General features: G+C 35.6%; 3 protein-coding genes across 3 annotated transcripts; 1 reads left to right on the forward strand and 2 right to left on the reverse strand.

Annotated features, from left to right (window-relative positions):
• The first annotated feature begins 1,847 nt into the window (after window positions 1-1,847).
• On the forward strand, window positions 1,848-2,973 carry LOC125595234 (exosome complex component RRP41 homolog). Its single transcript, XM_048771142.1, has 5 exons — window positions 1,848-1,861; window positions 1,918-1,996; window positions 2,260-2,338; window positions 2,550-2,755; window positions 2,848-2,973. The coding sequence occupies exons 1-5, from the start codon at window positions 1,848-1,850 to the stop codon at window positions 2,971-2,973; spliced, it is 504 nt and encodes a 167-aa protein (XP_048627099.1).
• A 146-nt stretch (window positions 2,974-3,119) lies between these two features.
• On the reverse strand, window positions 3,120-4,885 carry LOC125595238 (endopolyphosphatase-like). The gene is made up of 2 exons (XM_048771143.1): window positions 4,017-4,885; window positions 3,120-3,785 (listed from the first exon to the last, which is right to left on the reverse strand). The coding sequence occupies exons 1-2, from the start codon at window positions 4,073-4,075 to the stop codon at window positions 3,395-3,397; spliced, it is 450 nt and encodes a 149-aa protein (XP_048627100.1). The 5' UTR covers window positions 4,076-4,885; the 3' UTR covers window positions 3,120-3,394.
• A 272-nt stretch (window positions 4,886-5,157) lies between these two features.
• LOC125595230 (pentatricopeptide repeat-containing protein At3g60980, mitochondrial-like) lies at window positions 5,158-11,175 on the reverse strand. The gene has a single exon (XM_048771140.1). It carries the CDS (start codon window positions 7,573-7,575, stop codon window positions 6,430-6,432), a length of 1,146 nt encoding a protein of 381 aa, XP_048627097.1. The 5' UTR covers window positions 7,576-11,175; the 3' UTR covers window positions 5,158-6,429.
• Window positions 11,176-16,390: the final 5,215 nt, after the last annotated feature.

A 16,390-nucleotide genomic window follows, 5' to 3' on the forward strand; every position in this document is an offset into this window, starting at 1 on the left:
TTTTGGAATACTTTTAGGCCTTCTTCGTTTGTACATTTAAAAGATGCATTCAGATGATCCATTTAGATATCTTATCCGGATGCTTCATCTAAATGTTGTTCGTTTTTTCATTTTGTCCATGCATCCAGATGAATCATCTGAATGCAGCTAAGTTCGTTTTTTTAACTTGAATATATATCCAAGTGGACTTGTTAATAAAGTGACTAAAATATTTTCTTTTTATGTTTCGGCGGAAAAATAGCAATGTTACGGTTTTGGCAAAAAATACGTTTTTATGGGTTTGACGGAAAATATGTTTTGCGGTTTTGACGGAAAAATTATGTTTTGCAGTTTTGACAGAAAAGTTTTTTTTTCGCGATTTGCGAGTTTGACAGGAAAAGTTTTTTTTCGCGATTTTGTCGAGAAAATACATTTTGCGGTTTTGGCGGAAAATGTGCATTTTTTTACGGCCAATATGCATTTTTGAGGGAAACTATTTTTTGCGGTTTCGGCGGAAAAATTGCATTTTTCCTGTTTTGGCGGGAAAATGGGTTTCCGGTTTTGGCGAGAAAATGTGTTTTCTGGTTTTGGCGGAAACATGCGCTTTTCCGGGTTTGGCGGGAACATGCGTTTTTCAGTTTTGGCGGGAAAATGTGTTTTCCGGTTTTTGCCGAAAAATTGCATTTTTGCGGTTTTGGCAGGATTATGCGTTTTTGGGTTTTGGCGGGAAAATGCATTATTTCGGTTTTGGCGGGAAAATGCATTTTTCCGGTTTTGGCCGAAAAGTGCAGTTTTACTGGTTTGACTGAAAAGTGTGTTTTTATGAAAATATGCGTTTTATATTTTTTGAGGAAAAATGCATTTTGCGGTTTTGGCGGGAATGTGTGCGTTTTCAGTTTTTTTTGCGGAGAAATGTATTTTTCGATTATGGCGGAAAAATATATTTCACAAAAAAAAATTAGAATTTACGGTTTGAAAATAATATTTTGACTTTAAAAGGTCATTTTGTCATTTATCATTTTGGACTGAACTAGATGTATCTACATCCGGATGTACCATAAAGATTCACTTTCATTTGGATGAGAATTTGAGATGAGTTTTCAAAAATTCAGTTGGGTGATCCATCTGGATGTAGCATTATAATGCACAAAACGAATATCAATTTGTATCTTCACCCAGATAGATCGGGGTGAGCAAACGAACAACACCTTACTGTTTTTTTGTAAATTGTGTCTTTTTGTTAACTGTAGAGAGATATTAATGCCATATTCAACCCGGTTCAGCAGTATTCACAATATAGGAATGACATAATCAACAGAAATTTTAAATTGTTTCAGAGGAAGTTTTACTCTTGAAACTAAATGTAACCACGGTAAAATAAATAAAAAGATCCTTACAATTATACTGAATTTTGTAGTATTATGGTTCTTGTAGTTTATAAACCGAAAGAGATGTTAAACCGGAAAGTATATTGGTCTTTGTATTAGTGAGATTAACGCGGTTCGTGACCCATTGCCCATTGGGGACTCCAAAACGGCTTTCCGCATCTCAGACTGAGACGTTATATATCTGATACGTGTTAGTTACCGTATTGAGAGTGGAGCTTTTGTCCTACCTTAGTAGCTTGGTCTCCACGCCATTTTAAGTCTTCCACGCCAATAACTCATGCGCCAGTCTGTGGGACCTTCCCGTGTGAGATTGGTCGCGAGGATGTCACTCCAAGGCTGATGGGTAAACACAGATCTTACTCCTATCTTCATCTCAGTTCTAACATGAATAAAAACTCAAAAACTTTATATTTTCTTTCTTGCTCATGTCTTAGCTCTGCTGTTTTGAGATGGGTAATACGAAAGTCATTGCAGCTGTTTATGGCCTTAGAGAGGTACTTGATTGATTACTCATTCTGTATGATTGTTGATTCCTTTTTTATTGTATCAGAGTCAGTGAATCAAGCTTGTATCTCTTTGCTCCCCCTCAGATTCAAAACAAGAGCCAACAGAAGAATGGTCATGCATTGGTATGTATATTGTTTTTGATCTTCTTTTGTGCATATTCTCTTATTAGCGTAGATAGAACTTTGTGAATTGAAATGCGTGTGGCTTCTTCTTCTCTCTAATTTTTGTAGGTGCTGTGTGAATATAGTATGGCTCATTTCAATACGGGTGATCGTAGAAGACAGAAAAATGACAGGTTTATTACACTCACTACATATCTAAAAAACTCACAGTTTTTGCAATTATTCATAAAAACTTGAATTGTGTGTGTATTATGGAATGTCAGGCGATCAACAGAGATATCTCTTGTCATCCGTCAGACAATGGAAGCTTGCATACTAACCGAACTGTTGCCTCATTCTCAGGTTTACCTTTCTAAAATAACCATGGCAGGAATCTTTAGCCAATTCTTTTGAGTCTTTAGATTGATTGTTTCTTTTATGCAGATTGACATTTTCCTTCAGGTCCTACAAGCTGATGGGGCTATCTGTTCTGCTGTCAAGATCTCAATCTATTAACTCCCTGTTTTAGTTAATCTATGGATCTGTTGTTAAATGTTATGTTGTGGTTAATCAGGAACAAGATCAGCTTGTATTATCAATGCTGCGACGCTAGTTCTTGCAGACGCTGGGGTTCCGATGCGTGATCTTTCTGTTTCCTGCAGTGCTGGATACTTAAACAGCACTCCACTTCTTGATCTTAACTATGTCGAAGACAGCGCTGGAGGAGCTGATGTAACCGTCGGCATTCTACCTAAACTAGACAAAGTTACACTCCTTCAGGTTCATCTTTTTCTCCCTCTCAGATCATCACACTTCTCTTACATCCACATTCAAGTTTGATTTTCTGACTGTTTATAACGATGGATGCAAAGTTACCGATGGAAACATTTGAAACGGTCTTTGCCTTGGCTTCTGAAGGCTGCAAAGCGATTGCAGAGAGAGTACGCAAGGTACTTCAAGAAAACACCAAACAGCTAGAGTATCGTCGTGCTGCATAAACTTCAGAGCTATAGAAAAACGACCACGTACCAAGATTTTGGTCAACTGAGTTTTTTTAAATGTTGCAGCTAATTTTCCCAAACTCAAAGTTAGTAATGCAAAGTCATGCTGTTTTTCATTAATATGCGAATCTGAAAGCTTAAGATTGAACACCTAATGTTTCATATATTCATACAAGTAGCCATTGCCAAAGAAAATAACATAAAAGCCATATATGCATTGAAAATACAACATGAAACATCAATAAGGTCACAAGGTTTCTTGGGGATAAGGAAAGTACTACTACGATAAAACCTGAGAAGGAAACTACAACACTCATAAAACAAACAAAAGCCATAGAACTCATGATAGTGATGAAGATGAGTGATGGATGAAGGGTGTGGTGATGGTGCTGAACTGATGATGATGATTATGAGTGATTCAACCACGTTTGACTGTGATCTTGATTGAGTGAACTTTCTTCCTGATGTGAAGCATCTCACAGTGGACAGTACCATGCTCTTTAACCCTGTTCCTTCTACTATGAAATATCCAACCATCGGCATTAGATACAATGTCATCACTGTCAACACTCTGGCTGACTTCATCACCATCGAATGAAGGATCATCATCATCACCTTCTTCTTCCTCATTCGTATCAGCAACCACTGAAGAATCTTCTTCTTCTTCTTCTTCTTCTTCTTCTTCTTCTTCTTCTTCTTCTTCTTCTTGGAGCTTAGCTGTTTGTGGCAGTGGGTCTTCAAGATGCTCATTCAAAGATAAGAAGCTTAGCTGTTTGTGGCAGTAGGTCTTTGAAAGACATTGGAATCGCCTGATAATCACCAAACATACAACAAGCTTATACATCAGAAAACTCATACTAAAATCAAAAGACTTAAGACGTATGAGGAGAGACAAAGGAACAAATCAAGAATCTTTTGATCACGTTTCATCCTAAGTAACTAAAGATTCTTTGCTCCTAAACCATAACTCTCCCAAACATAATCCTCTCTACTTGCTACATGGAAGAAGGAAAAATTGAAAGAGAGAAGAAGAGATGTACCATCGATTCAGAAGCGGTTTGTGAGAGGAAGACCTTGAAGAAACGGGGAAGAACATCATCTTCTTCACTTCCAGACATGGAGAGAGGTCTGTTGTAAGAGAGATTCTTTTAAAATGGGTTGGAGAGAGAGAGAGATAGTAATGAGAGAAATGAGTCAAGAACAATGGGACTTATATAGACCAAGTTTGAGTCAAAGAAGTCAAAAAGCTTTGAGAAGAAAACAGAGTTGTACATCTACTAAAATTTACAGTTTAAACCCAGTCCCCATATAATGTGATAAAAATACATTCAAGGCCGCAGGGAAGCTAGTTATGAATCGATGTTCGTACACTGACTGAGTAAAACTCATATAATGAACATTTTGACTATGGTCAAACCAAAGTACATCTTTGTTTGATCAAACTCTTTGTATCCATACACGTCACACTGACACAGAAAATGCATGTCTGAGAACTCAAAAACTTTAGAGAAAGATATAAAATAATGAAAAGTTGAACAAGCAAGTTAAGAAGAGACTGTAAATACAGCATTATCAGCCCCAGCCTTGGCTGTTGTAGTCCACTAAATACTCTGTTCTATTCGTTGGTTCTAGGGATGTTAACATGGGTAATTACCCACGGGTTTACCCAAACCCACTAATAATAGGTTGAGTTTTTACCCATCTAAGATTAATTGAGTTAACCATAGGAATTAATTTTAAAACTCATATTTACGTTGGGTAAATAAAAAAGGTTAATGACCCATGAGTTTTCAATTATATATATAGATTTTCACCACTTTAATTAAATTATATAAAATTTGTAAAATCGTTTTTTTCCGTCAGAACCAAAAAATAAATTTTTCTGCCAAAACCGTAAAAATAAATTTTCTCACGTAAACCAAAAAGAGTTTTCCCGCCGAAACCGAAAAATCGAGTTTTTCTGCCGAAACCACAAAACCGAGTGTTCCCGCCAAAACCATAAAACTAAGTTTCCTGCCAAAACCGCAAAACCGAGTTTTCACGCCGAAACCGCAAAACTGAATTTTCCCGCAAAAACTGTATAACCTTGTTTTCCCGCTAAAATCGCAAAATCGAGTTTTCTGACTGAAAACCGTAAAATCGATGTTCTCGCCAAAATCGCAAAAAGAGTTTTCCCGCCAATACCGTAAAACTCAATTTTTCCGCTAAAACCGCAAAAACGGTTTTTCCCGCCGAAACCGAAAAAATCGAGTTTTCCCGTCAAAACCAAAAGATCGAGCTTTTTCGCCAAAACTGCAAAACCGAGTTTTCCTGTCAAAATTAAAGACGAGTTTTCCAGCCAAAACCACAAAACCGAGTTTTCCTGCCAAAACCGCAAAACCGAATTTTTTCGCAAAAACCTTAAAAATCGAGTTTTTCCGCCAAAATCGCAAAAAAAAAGATTGTTCCCGTCAAAATCAAAAACGGGTTTCCCGCCAAAAACTAAGAAATTTTCCTGCCAAAACCGTAAAAATAAGTTTTTCGTCAAAACCGCAAAAACGAGTTTTTCCGTCAAAACCAGAAAGATTATTTTTCCGGCAAATCGTAAAAATGAGATTTCCCACCAAAACCACAAAACCAATTTACCGACCAAAAACAGCAAAAATAAAATTTTCCGCTAAAACCACAAAAACAACTTAACAAATTTTCTCATTACCATAAATGAGTTTTTCTGTCAAAACGAGGTTTATTGCTAAAACCGCAAAATGAGCTTTCCGGTTAAAATTGCAAAATATTTCTTTTTTCGGAAAAACGAGTCGTTTTTCCGCTAAACGAGTTTTTGCGCTAGAACAAGTTTCTATAAAATTGCAAAATCTTGTTTATATATTAAAGCTCACATTAATGATATTAATATTATACATGATTTTCAGAATAAATAAGATAATACTTTTGGTACCCACTGATAAACCTATACCAGATTGGCCATTGGGTTATTTTTTCGGTTTGGATTTCAACCTTGATGTTTTTGGGTTTTTGCAGATTGGGTATAAAATGGGTTGGGTTGGGCTGGATTATTTTACCCTGCATTAACATCCCTAGTTGGTTCAATCTCTCCCAACGACCTCTTCTGTTACTTTTTAGAAAAATTCACAACCACATAATATCTCTGCTGGGTCCCTAAGTTGGCATTCTGAATAAATGAACAATGCATGAAAATCTGAAGTAGTCATATCCTGTTTGACTTTTAACCGAGATTTTGTAATCATAGGTTTATTTTAAACGAGAAAAAGAGTCTTGGAACGTAAACCTTAAATCGTGTTAAACTATTAGTAATGTATGGCAGCATTTGAAGGTTGATGAACGAATATTAGTTTGTTTGTTTGATGCTTAAAAATTCAATTTAGATTAAAATAAAAAACGATAATTAATCAAGAGGAGGAAATAACATCATCATTACTAGTCAAAGAAACCACGTTAGAGTGGGTTAAACTGTTCGGAGACTTCCTTTAGAGCCATGTCGAACATTTTGTTGGAGGTTTTAAGAGCGTCATCTATTCTTCCGTCCTTTAGAGCCACGTCTATGATAGTTTTGAAAGTGGTGACTGGAATGAAACCAATTGAATCTGCAAGGAGAGACTCAGCGCTCGCCTTGTTGTAGGTCTTGATTTCCTTGCTACACCGACCCTTCGCCATTATCTGAACCGTATCAGAGTTCAAGGTTCCAGATTGAGCTGACATATCATTGTACAATGCCCTAGCATGTGATTTTTGTCCGTATTTGAGCAGAACTTTCAAAAGGGCGTTGCCAGTTTCTGGACAAAGCAGTAACTTGTTTGGAAGAACAGACTGGTTGTAACACTCCATAGCTTCAACCTCTTTACCTTGCTTAAACCAGTACTCCATGAATGTGGCCATCAGGAATGCGACTCTGTTTTCGTATCGTGGATATCCTCGATAGAAAAAATCCCATGTAGACTTGTAATCAGCAATACTAGAAGACAACGATCGTTTGAATTCTTCAAACAAGTGATTGGCCTTGTCTAAATTCCCAATATCCAAAAACCCTTGAATCAGATTGTTGAACGCCACGTGATCAGGAAACATTTTAGAGCTGCCCTTAAGCAAGGCTTGAGCTAGGTCAAATCGACCAGAGTGGACTAAACCTTTGGTCAATACCCTTAAACTAGCTTCACTCGGGTAGTCAGGGACGACACCCTTGACGGTTCGGTGGAAATCAAGAGCTTCGTCAACAAGACCTTGTTGGAAACGAGACTCGATGATGTGGTTGCAGCAACTGCTGTTTGGTTTGAGCGTATGCTTGTTGAAGAAGTAATCGTAGAGATCGTAAGCGTCCTTGTGTCTTTTAGCACGCACCATGCTTCCGATGATGGTTTCACATGTATGGACTGTTACCTCCGGTTCGTCATCGGGTTTGCTGAAGACAGCCAAACGAGAGTACCTAGCTGCCGTGTCTAAGTCGCCAACAGAATTGACGAGGTAGCTGACTCTCGAGCTTAGCTCCCAAGTACGGCAATCTGGGTTTTTCATTATGTCCTCAGCTTTTCTTGCCACGGCTGTGCAGAAGCTGCGCCGACCAAACATGCGGCGGATCAGTGACATTATTTTTTTTATTTTTCTTTAGACCAGGGAAACGAGGGCTAGGACAAGACAGAGATATATATTTATGATTTATTTTTGAGAAATTACTCAAAATAACTCAAATTTTACATATAATGACTAGAATAACTCATAAATTTTTGTATTTACTAGAATAACTCATAAGGCAAACGAAAATACCAAAACACCCATTCCCTTTATTATTCACAAAATTGCCACTGAGAATCTGATATTTATTAATAAAGAAATGTTTAATTATTTCCCAAAAAAAATTCATTTTGCCGTCGAGAGGGTCGTGGGTCGTGTTCTCCAAAGGCGACGAAAGCAAATCAGACCCTTCCTTTTCACTTCCGTCTACGACGACTTCTCCTCTGTCACAGCAGCCTTCCATTTTGTCAACTCCACCGAGCTCGCCGCCATCTCTGTTGTACAAGAGGAACCCTAAATCTGAGATCACCTCTGATAAATCCAGATTAATTAAATCGAAGATAATGAAAGTGTAAGTCCTGAATCTATGCAATTCTAAGTTATTATCACATGTTCTTAAAATGTATTGTTTGATTGAATGTTAAATTTTGAAAACCCTAATTCCCAACACCTCAACACTTTACTCACATTCTCAGTTTTTTAGCTTTCCTACGGTAAGATTATGGAATGCTTTTTTTGTGCGCCAATGCTATATGAAGGGAATAAGAAAAGGTTGTTGTCCAAAAGTTGAATTAAACCTTGTGCAGTTATCTTTCGAGATAACTGAATGTTCACTTGATAAACTCTGACCAGAAGTGACACTTTTTATATTTCATATACAGGTCTTTCAAAGAAAAAAGATCTGCATATGCCCCTGAGGCAGGAATGAGATATGATGGTGTTTATAGGATTGAGAAGTGCTGGCTAAAAGTTGGAGTGCAGGTATGTATACAGCTTAATAACCATAATTTTTCACCAGCTATGTCTGTGCAGAGAGTTGATTATTTATCTGACATGTTCTTCTGTTTTCTATAGGGTTCTTTTAAGGTATATTGTTACCTTTTTGTTAGATGTGATAACAAGCCAGCGCCATGGACCAGGTTTCATATAGATCGTCGATTCTTTTATGTTTTCTGTTTAAGTCTAATGCTGCGGGATATGCTGCAGTGACGAACATGGAGATCGTTCAAGACCTTTGCCTAAGCTTGAGGGCAATAGACATGTTTGAGAGAAACGAAACTCCGTCATTGGATCAGCGATTTTGATCTTTGGATTATACACTGTGATTTGGGGAAAAGAAAAAGAGGATTCAACTAGAACTGTAGCAGGCTCTGAGAAGTCACTGTTGTTGGTAAACACATACCTTATAAGATGTGACTGATGAAAGTGGAATACTTTTCAATGGATATGGAGCCATTAAAAGATATGGTCCCTATATTTTTTACGTGTACATTATTTTTTAACTTGTACTATCATTTGGTACATACCTTGTAAAGAAGCTCTGCAACATAAGCTAAAATCATTAGCATTCTAGTGTATATCTATGGTTCCCTTGTTATTGTTCTTTATAATATACCCTGAATAAATAAGCAAAGCCTTCTTCTACAACTTATGTGCAATCTAAGATTAGCAGCCGCTAGTATGTTATGTCTATATGAAACTATCTACTTGAATTCATGGAAGCATAACCAAAGAATTTCACTCACTACAGTCAGATATTGGTGAGGCATGAAACCTTATAACTAAGTTTGAGTATTGACTCTTACCTTAGCTCAAACTCAGTAAATAACATTGTTTCTTTGATACATCATTGAGTTTATGTTTCTCCAAACATAAGGAGTGCAACAAGTGATTAAACCACCATAAAAAATGACAACTTGATAAGGAAGAAAAGAGAAATGACAGAGATGATGACAACTACAAAAAATTATCTAATTCTAATTTTAATTAATGTAAAAATAAACCAGATTCGAAATTAATGTAAACCGATCGAAATTGAATATTAAATTAAGTTTGGTTTACATAAACCTAGATTTCCGTCAATAAATCTGCCATAACATAAATTAAAAAGTCTGCCACCATATAAACAAAAAGTTTACCAACAATTTTAAGTCGGATTTATAAATCTGCCATAAGAAAATAAGTCGAACATAATAAAATAGGTTGACCACAAAAATCTACCATTTATAATAAATCTGCTACCTCACTCGACAGACATATTCCTAAAAATCTGTTTTCTATTCAAATCGGACAATTAAGTGGAAATAAATCTGACGTTTCTAAGAAAGTCTGACACCACTTTAACGGTAGATTATTTTTTTATACAGATTTTATAAACAGACTTATTATTTGACAGATTTATTTTTTTGAAAATAAATCTGCCGTCGATCAAAAGTTAAGGGTATTTTGGTAATGTTTTTTTTTTGTTATAACTATAGACAAGGGCAATTTCGAGCATAAAAATATTCTAATAATTTTCAAAAAATATGAGTTATTCTAGTAATAACACAATTAGTTTGTATCATTTAAGTAAACTTCCCTTTATTTTTGGATTCACCCCTAGCAATTCATCTATTTCTTTTTTTTTTTCATCTGTTGTTTTATTAAAGATCTTAATTCCAAAAAGAACTTAGCCTAACATAAGCATCGAACAAGGCTGAACAAAACCCAAAACAGAAATTACAAAAGCTTTAACCAGGCCTTAAAGCCACACAGGACTCAACACCACCGCTTGAACACTCATCACGACCGGGAGACATGAGCTTCCTCCAACGGAACTTCACCATCAGCGAAACCATACTGAAAAAGGCTTGAATCCAGAGCTTCGATCTTCCAACAAATAAGAGCAAGCATCTTTAATGATAATAGTATCCTTGAAGATGCAGCGACCAAATACAGGAATGGAAAATCAACCGGAAACGCCACAACAAGAGACAGTAACTCATAGGACATTGAAAATCGTAGAACAACCAAACCGCAAACAAAAGCGGTGCTAAGCCGGCGAAGACGGTGTAAAGGAATCACCTCTTCCCGGAGACAAAAGCCGGCGAAGATGGTGTTATGTGAACCACCTCTTCCCAGAGACTACAGCCCCATCCATGGAGAGACATAAACCTGATACCATGCGGTGAGAAAAACACAAATCGAAACCAGAAAAGAGGAGCTCATTGGGTTACCAGAAACCAGAGAAGGGGTGAGCACTAAAGACCAAAAAGTCGACCACAAACGACTCACAAAACAGAGCTTTGACCAAATTTGATGGAAGAATTAACAACCCACATCAGAGACGGCATCAACCAGCACCGTACACCAGAAAAAAATACAGATCTAGCCAAAACAATCAAGGGAGCCGCCGCAGCGACGATGAAATCAACCCACACCACATCTTACGGACCACCGAAGGATCTCCTCAAGACCTAAAGAGCTACACCATTAACACAAACAGGCTACAACAAGACAAAGAAGAAAAGAAAAAAAACCAGGTACAAGACAGATTTTAAAAGGACCACACAGAGGAGATCGATAAACAAGACAGCACAGCTCCGACGCTATGGAAGCCGCCGGAGCTGTAAATCTGAAAATTTGAGAGTTGCTGGTTAGGAGAGAAGACCGTGTTTTTTTCAGACTCAGTATGATGTCGGCGAGGGAATTCTGACAGTATCTATTTCTTAATCGACATCTTTTAAAAAAAACAAAATAATCAGAATTTACCAAAATATTAAGATTTTTTTAAAAATAAATACTTTAAATTTAAAATATTTTTTAAAAATAGTTACCAAAAGAATCGAGAAAAAGACAAAAATAGCACTAAATCAAGTTTATGTTCCCAAACTAGCACTCAAGGTCAAAAGTCACAAAAATAGCACTTAATGTTTTATCAAAAGTCACAAACTTAGGGTTTAGAGTTAAAGGGTGGGGTTTAGGATTTAGGGTTTAAGGTTTAGGGTTTAGAGTTTAGGGTTTAGGGTTTAGGGTTTAGATTTTAGGGTTTAGGGTTTAGAGTTGAGAAATAGTCTGAGGATAAGATTTCAAATTTGAAAAATAAAAGATAAAACAAATCAAAACTTGCAAAGGTGGGAATTGGTCATTTTAGCTTTTGAGTGCTTTTTTGGATCGAAAGATAGAAAGCTTTGCTCAACTTTGAGCTTTGCTTGTAGAATTGGTCCCTGAATTTGGATATCTTCGTTTGTTCCTCAAACCTAAATTTAGTTTTTAGTTTGAATTTTTTTTTTGTCAACTATTTTGATGGCCCCAGAACTTCTGATTATACAACCATATTCCCTTGTATATACAAAATGTACGAATGCAACTCCTAACAATGACTAAATGTAATATTTAAACATAAAATGATCAAAATTAATAGCTAAAAACCTATAAAATTAATATACATCATACTACATTAGACTTTTAATATGTATTCACTTGTTTACCACAATATTTTAGAAAACATTCACGAGGCATATTTTACAAATTTATGATTCTCGAATATGGTAAACATAGTATGAACAAATAAACAAGCGGTACAACTAATAAAATTATATTTTGTATATGGTACAACTATTTGTTTCAATTTTGTAGTTCAAATGCAACTATGTTCAAGCCAATACAACTCAAAACTTGGTACAACTACGTGTTAATATATTCATTAGTTGTACTAGTTTTTGAGTTGTATCGACTTGAACGTAGTTGTACTTAGACTACAAAATTGAAAAAATTAGTTGTACCATACATAAAATATAATTTTATTAGTTGTACCACTTATTTACGTGTCCATACTATGTCACAAATGTTATTTATCATATATTTTGTATAAAGACGTTCAATGTGTATTTTTCCAGAAATAATGTGGCTAAACAAGTAAATAACCACTATATGCCTTATACTTTTAAGGTTTGTTAACTTGTTTATTCACTATATTTTTGAAAAACATACACCGAATGCATTTTAACCAAATTAATGATTCGACTTTAGTGGGGCAAAGACATGTACACATAAAGAATTGGTACAACTGAGGTAAGTTTAAAATTTATGTGGTTTAACTAGTTTTTTCGATTAAACTGTCAAAGTACAACTATGTACAAACTGGTACAACTCAAAACCTAGTACAACTATGTACAATCCGGTACAACTCAAATACTAGTACAACTATGTTATTTCATTTTGTATTGTGCTTCACGTTTTAAACGTGTATCATGTTTTAAACATTGTGGTTGAACACCAATGTCGAATAGTTGTACTAATTTTACCATTCCTAAATATTTTTATGTAAATTTTTGTTGACAATTATTACACCATCTCAAAAGACTTTGGGGCGGAAGCCTACCACTTAGTTGCCTTAGTTGTATCAGTTGTACAAAATTTAGAGCTTTTGAACTAGTACACATAGTACAACTTTGTCATTTTAAAAAAAATAAATTAAATTGTGTATTCCAAATGAAAAATAAATAAATGGCCAAACTAGTATGTGGTATAATTATACTAATGTTAAACCTATTGTACATGTGAGGCTATTTATGTGTTTTCTATATGAAAAAAACAATCAACTGACCAAACTAATATGTATATCCTTCTATTTTTACATCATTTTTGCAGTATGCTCTTCTAAATGTCCTTGTACTGCAATTTGTCCGGCTCCACAGCTGCTTTTTTCGGGCTTCTGGTGCAAAAAGATGAAGATGATTTTTTTTGGAGAAATGATACAACTAGTATAACTAATACAACTAGTATTAATTCTGTCTTCTTGTTGATGTGATCTTCGGATGTGTTTGATTCATATTCGAGAGTTTTTACTGTCATTTTACTGACAGACGTCTTTTTCTTTTTCTTTTTACCGAAACGTGCCTGACTCTGATGTAGTGCTTTAATAAATGTGTTCTTTGAACTGTTCTTGGCTTTTCCTGTAACGTGGTGAATCATGTTTCCTCTGCTTTGATTTATGACTGATTGTGCCTGTAATGGTTTGGAACAGGTGTTCGTAGTTGCTACGACGAAGAAGGAAAGCGTACGGCTGAGACTTTGGCCATGGAATATGTTGAGGTTGGTTATTGTTTCGTTTTCACCTTGTTCAAGCCAAGTTGTGTTTATGTGTAATAACTGACGAGGAAGAAGTACGTTTCAGTGAGTAACTTCTTGTCTGCTTTGTTGATTGTGGTTACAGGTCAGGATTGCTAGGATCTTCAACACATACGGTCCAAAAATGTGTATAGACGATTGGTCATGTTGTCAAAAACTTTGTTGGCGCAGGTTGGTTAATAATATTGTACATGAATGGGCGCTTTGATACTTAAAGTGGAAAACAACAACATTAGTGGCTTTGATACTTAAAGTGGAAAACAACAACAGACACGAGAATATGTCTCTCGGCTATACCTTGAACTTGAATCATCTTGCTCACTTCACATTAGGATATATAGATAGTCAACCGTTCGAGAAAAGTTTTCGGTATTATTGGAGCGTCATTAGAATCTTATACTCTACTACATTTGGAGGAAATTTTCTATAGGAAACCACGATTTAAAAATTTACAACTATGTGTAGATTTTGTCATTTGTCACATAACTCTATTAGAAAGATTCATGCAAAGTACGAAATAACAAAGGAAAAGATAGGGATTTAAAGTCGATAAAAAAATATTGTTAATATAAACATTATAAAACTTCGTATGTTCTGAATAATGAAAATGTTGGGCCAAAAACCTTGTCTACTCTGTGTCTCTGCAGGTGTTGTGGATCCTAAGTTGGCATTCTGAATAAATGAACAATGAGTCATATGATGTTTGACTTTTAACAGAGATTTTTCAGGTAATCATAGGTTTGTTGGACCTAATTATTAAGCCTAATGGCTCAAATAATATATGACAAAATGTGAAAATGAAATGGGCCTACGAGTTCCTATAAAAAGCCTTGTTGGCTTTAATGAAATGAAGTTAACAACATCACACATCGGTTGCGAGAGTTGATTTTGAGGAGTATATATATATATGTCTTCATGACATGAGAGTTTAAACGGCTCAGAGGAAGAGAGAGCTTTCCACGCGCGCGCCGCCGCCGCCGTCCGGTTCGGATATGATTCTTTTTGGACCAAGTTCAGGTTAACAATTTGTTGGGCCAAACCAAATTTTTTGTGTTTTGTTTTTTCGTTTTTTGAAATTCGAAAAAACGAACATACTTTAAAAAATTCGAACAAAATCTTATCCGGATTTTTGGCCCAACGATCTCTCCCTCTCTCCGCACGTTGAGCAACTTCCCGAGTCTGTCGCCTTGTGCGCACGTGCCTTCGTTTGCTGAACCAACAGAGCTCTCGTTTCCCTTTATAAACAGAGCGAATGTCTTCCTCATTACTTAATTTTTTTTCACACAAAACCAACAGCGAAAATCCCTTAACGTAAGTCGTAAATAAGAGAGTGTTTCGTACAGTTTATAGTTCGATAGGGCGATCACGAGTGAGCCGTGATTCGTCTGCCATGGTTGTATCCTGAGACTCTATATTCGTACAGTCTCGTCTCACTAACGGAGCGAATATTTTGAGTTAAGGAAAGAGATCATATCTCGACTCCATGTCTCTTTGCGAATACGATTTTTTATCGTTCTTGTATTCGCCTTTTACATTCGTCTATTTCTTTAACATCACTTTTATTTTATCGTGTATGTCAGTCCGGTTTTCCGGCTTCTACGAGGTTTGCTTTATAATGGGTTTTGGTAGGATAAGTAGTAAACGAGAAAAAGAGTGTTGGCACCAATCAGTTAAACGTAACAACTTAGAATAAAATGACAAAATTTGAACAACAATAAAAACGAGAAAAATATGTATTTCTTAACAACAATCAATGAACAAGTGTCACAGAGAGAACCCGAGTATTTGGGTTTAGTTAAACGTAACAACTTACAATAAAAACTAGAATTCAATAGATACATTTGGATGATATTTGATTAGTCAAATATTAAAACAACAAAGCAGCGTAAAACAGTTGGTTCCAAGTATCAGGAAGACCAGGAAGACACCAATGGCTACAATCCGATGAACAGTCAGGAAATCTCTTTAGAGAAATGATTGAGATCTCCACTGTAGATTGAATGACCGCCTATTTGAAGAGCAGAGAGCATAGTTATATCCATCGGTGAGACATGGGGATTCATCCCTTTCACCACTTCATCAATCACTTTCTTTAATCCGAGATCCGGATTCGATCCAAAAATCCGGATATTCAGAGGGGCCGAATCCAGATTCAGATATCTTGATTTTTTAGTCACGATATCCGAATCCGTAAGTTTTATTAATAACTATTTCAAAAATAGTAATATCTATATATAAAAACTAACTTTATTTAATATATGTTCATTTTTATAATAGTATATATAAATTTTGTAATATTATACATATATATAATTAAAAACATTAAATATTTTTTTAAAAATTATTTTTAATATTTTATATATATTAATATTATTTTTTATTTATTTTAAGCATCCAAATCTGGATCCGGATATTAAAATTATTAGAAGGATATCCGACACCAGGATATCCGAGAACCCCGAATCCGGATAATAATAGTAAAATTATGGATCCGCCGGATAATGATCCGGATCCGGATCCGGATACCATAAAATTGCCCGGATAACCGATCGGTCACAGGCCTAATGAATATACCTCAGCTCAATTCAAAATCTTATATATTAAAATAGAAGTCACAACCTTGATTCATGTGTGATTTTTTAAAAATTAGACCTAATGGACCTATTCCTAGAAAATCATGTTACATTTAATATCTAATCTTATCATTTTAATTTTGGGCCTACAAGAAATGTTTATTGGGCTATTAATAATTAGATTTAAACAATAGATGATCCATTGG

Source organism: Brassica napus, unplaced genomic scaffold (assembly GCF_020379485.1).
Source record: "Brassica napus cultivar Da-Ae unplaced genomic scaffold, Da-Ae ScsIHWf_100;HRSCAF=175, whole genome shotgun sequence".
NCBI lineage: Eukaryota > Viridiplantae > Streptophyta > Magnoliopsida > Brassicales > Brassicaceae > Brassica > Brassica napus.

Coding starts and splice junctions, on each gene's coding strand:
- LOC125595234 (XM_048771142.1), top strand. Junction 1,997..2,259: donor AGAAGAATGGTCATGCATTG/GTATGTATATTG, acceptor ATGGAATGTCAG/GCGATCAACAGAGATATCTC. Junction 2,756..2,847: donor ACAAAGTTACACTCCTTCAG/GTTCATCTTTTT, acceptor ATGGATGCAAAG/TTACCGATGGAAACATTTGA.
- LOC125595238 (XM_048771143.1), bottom strand. CDS start 4,075: ATGATGTTCTTCCCCGTTTCTTCAAGGTCTTCCTCTCACAAACCGCTT. Junction 3,786..4,016: donor AAACCGCTTCTGAATCGATG/GTACATCTCTTC, acceptor GGTGATTATCAG/GCGATTCCAATGTCTTTCAA.
- LOC125595230 (XM_048771140.1), bottom strand. CDS start 7,575: ATGTCACTGATCCGCCGCATGTTTGGTCGGCGCAGCTTCTGCACAGCC.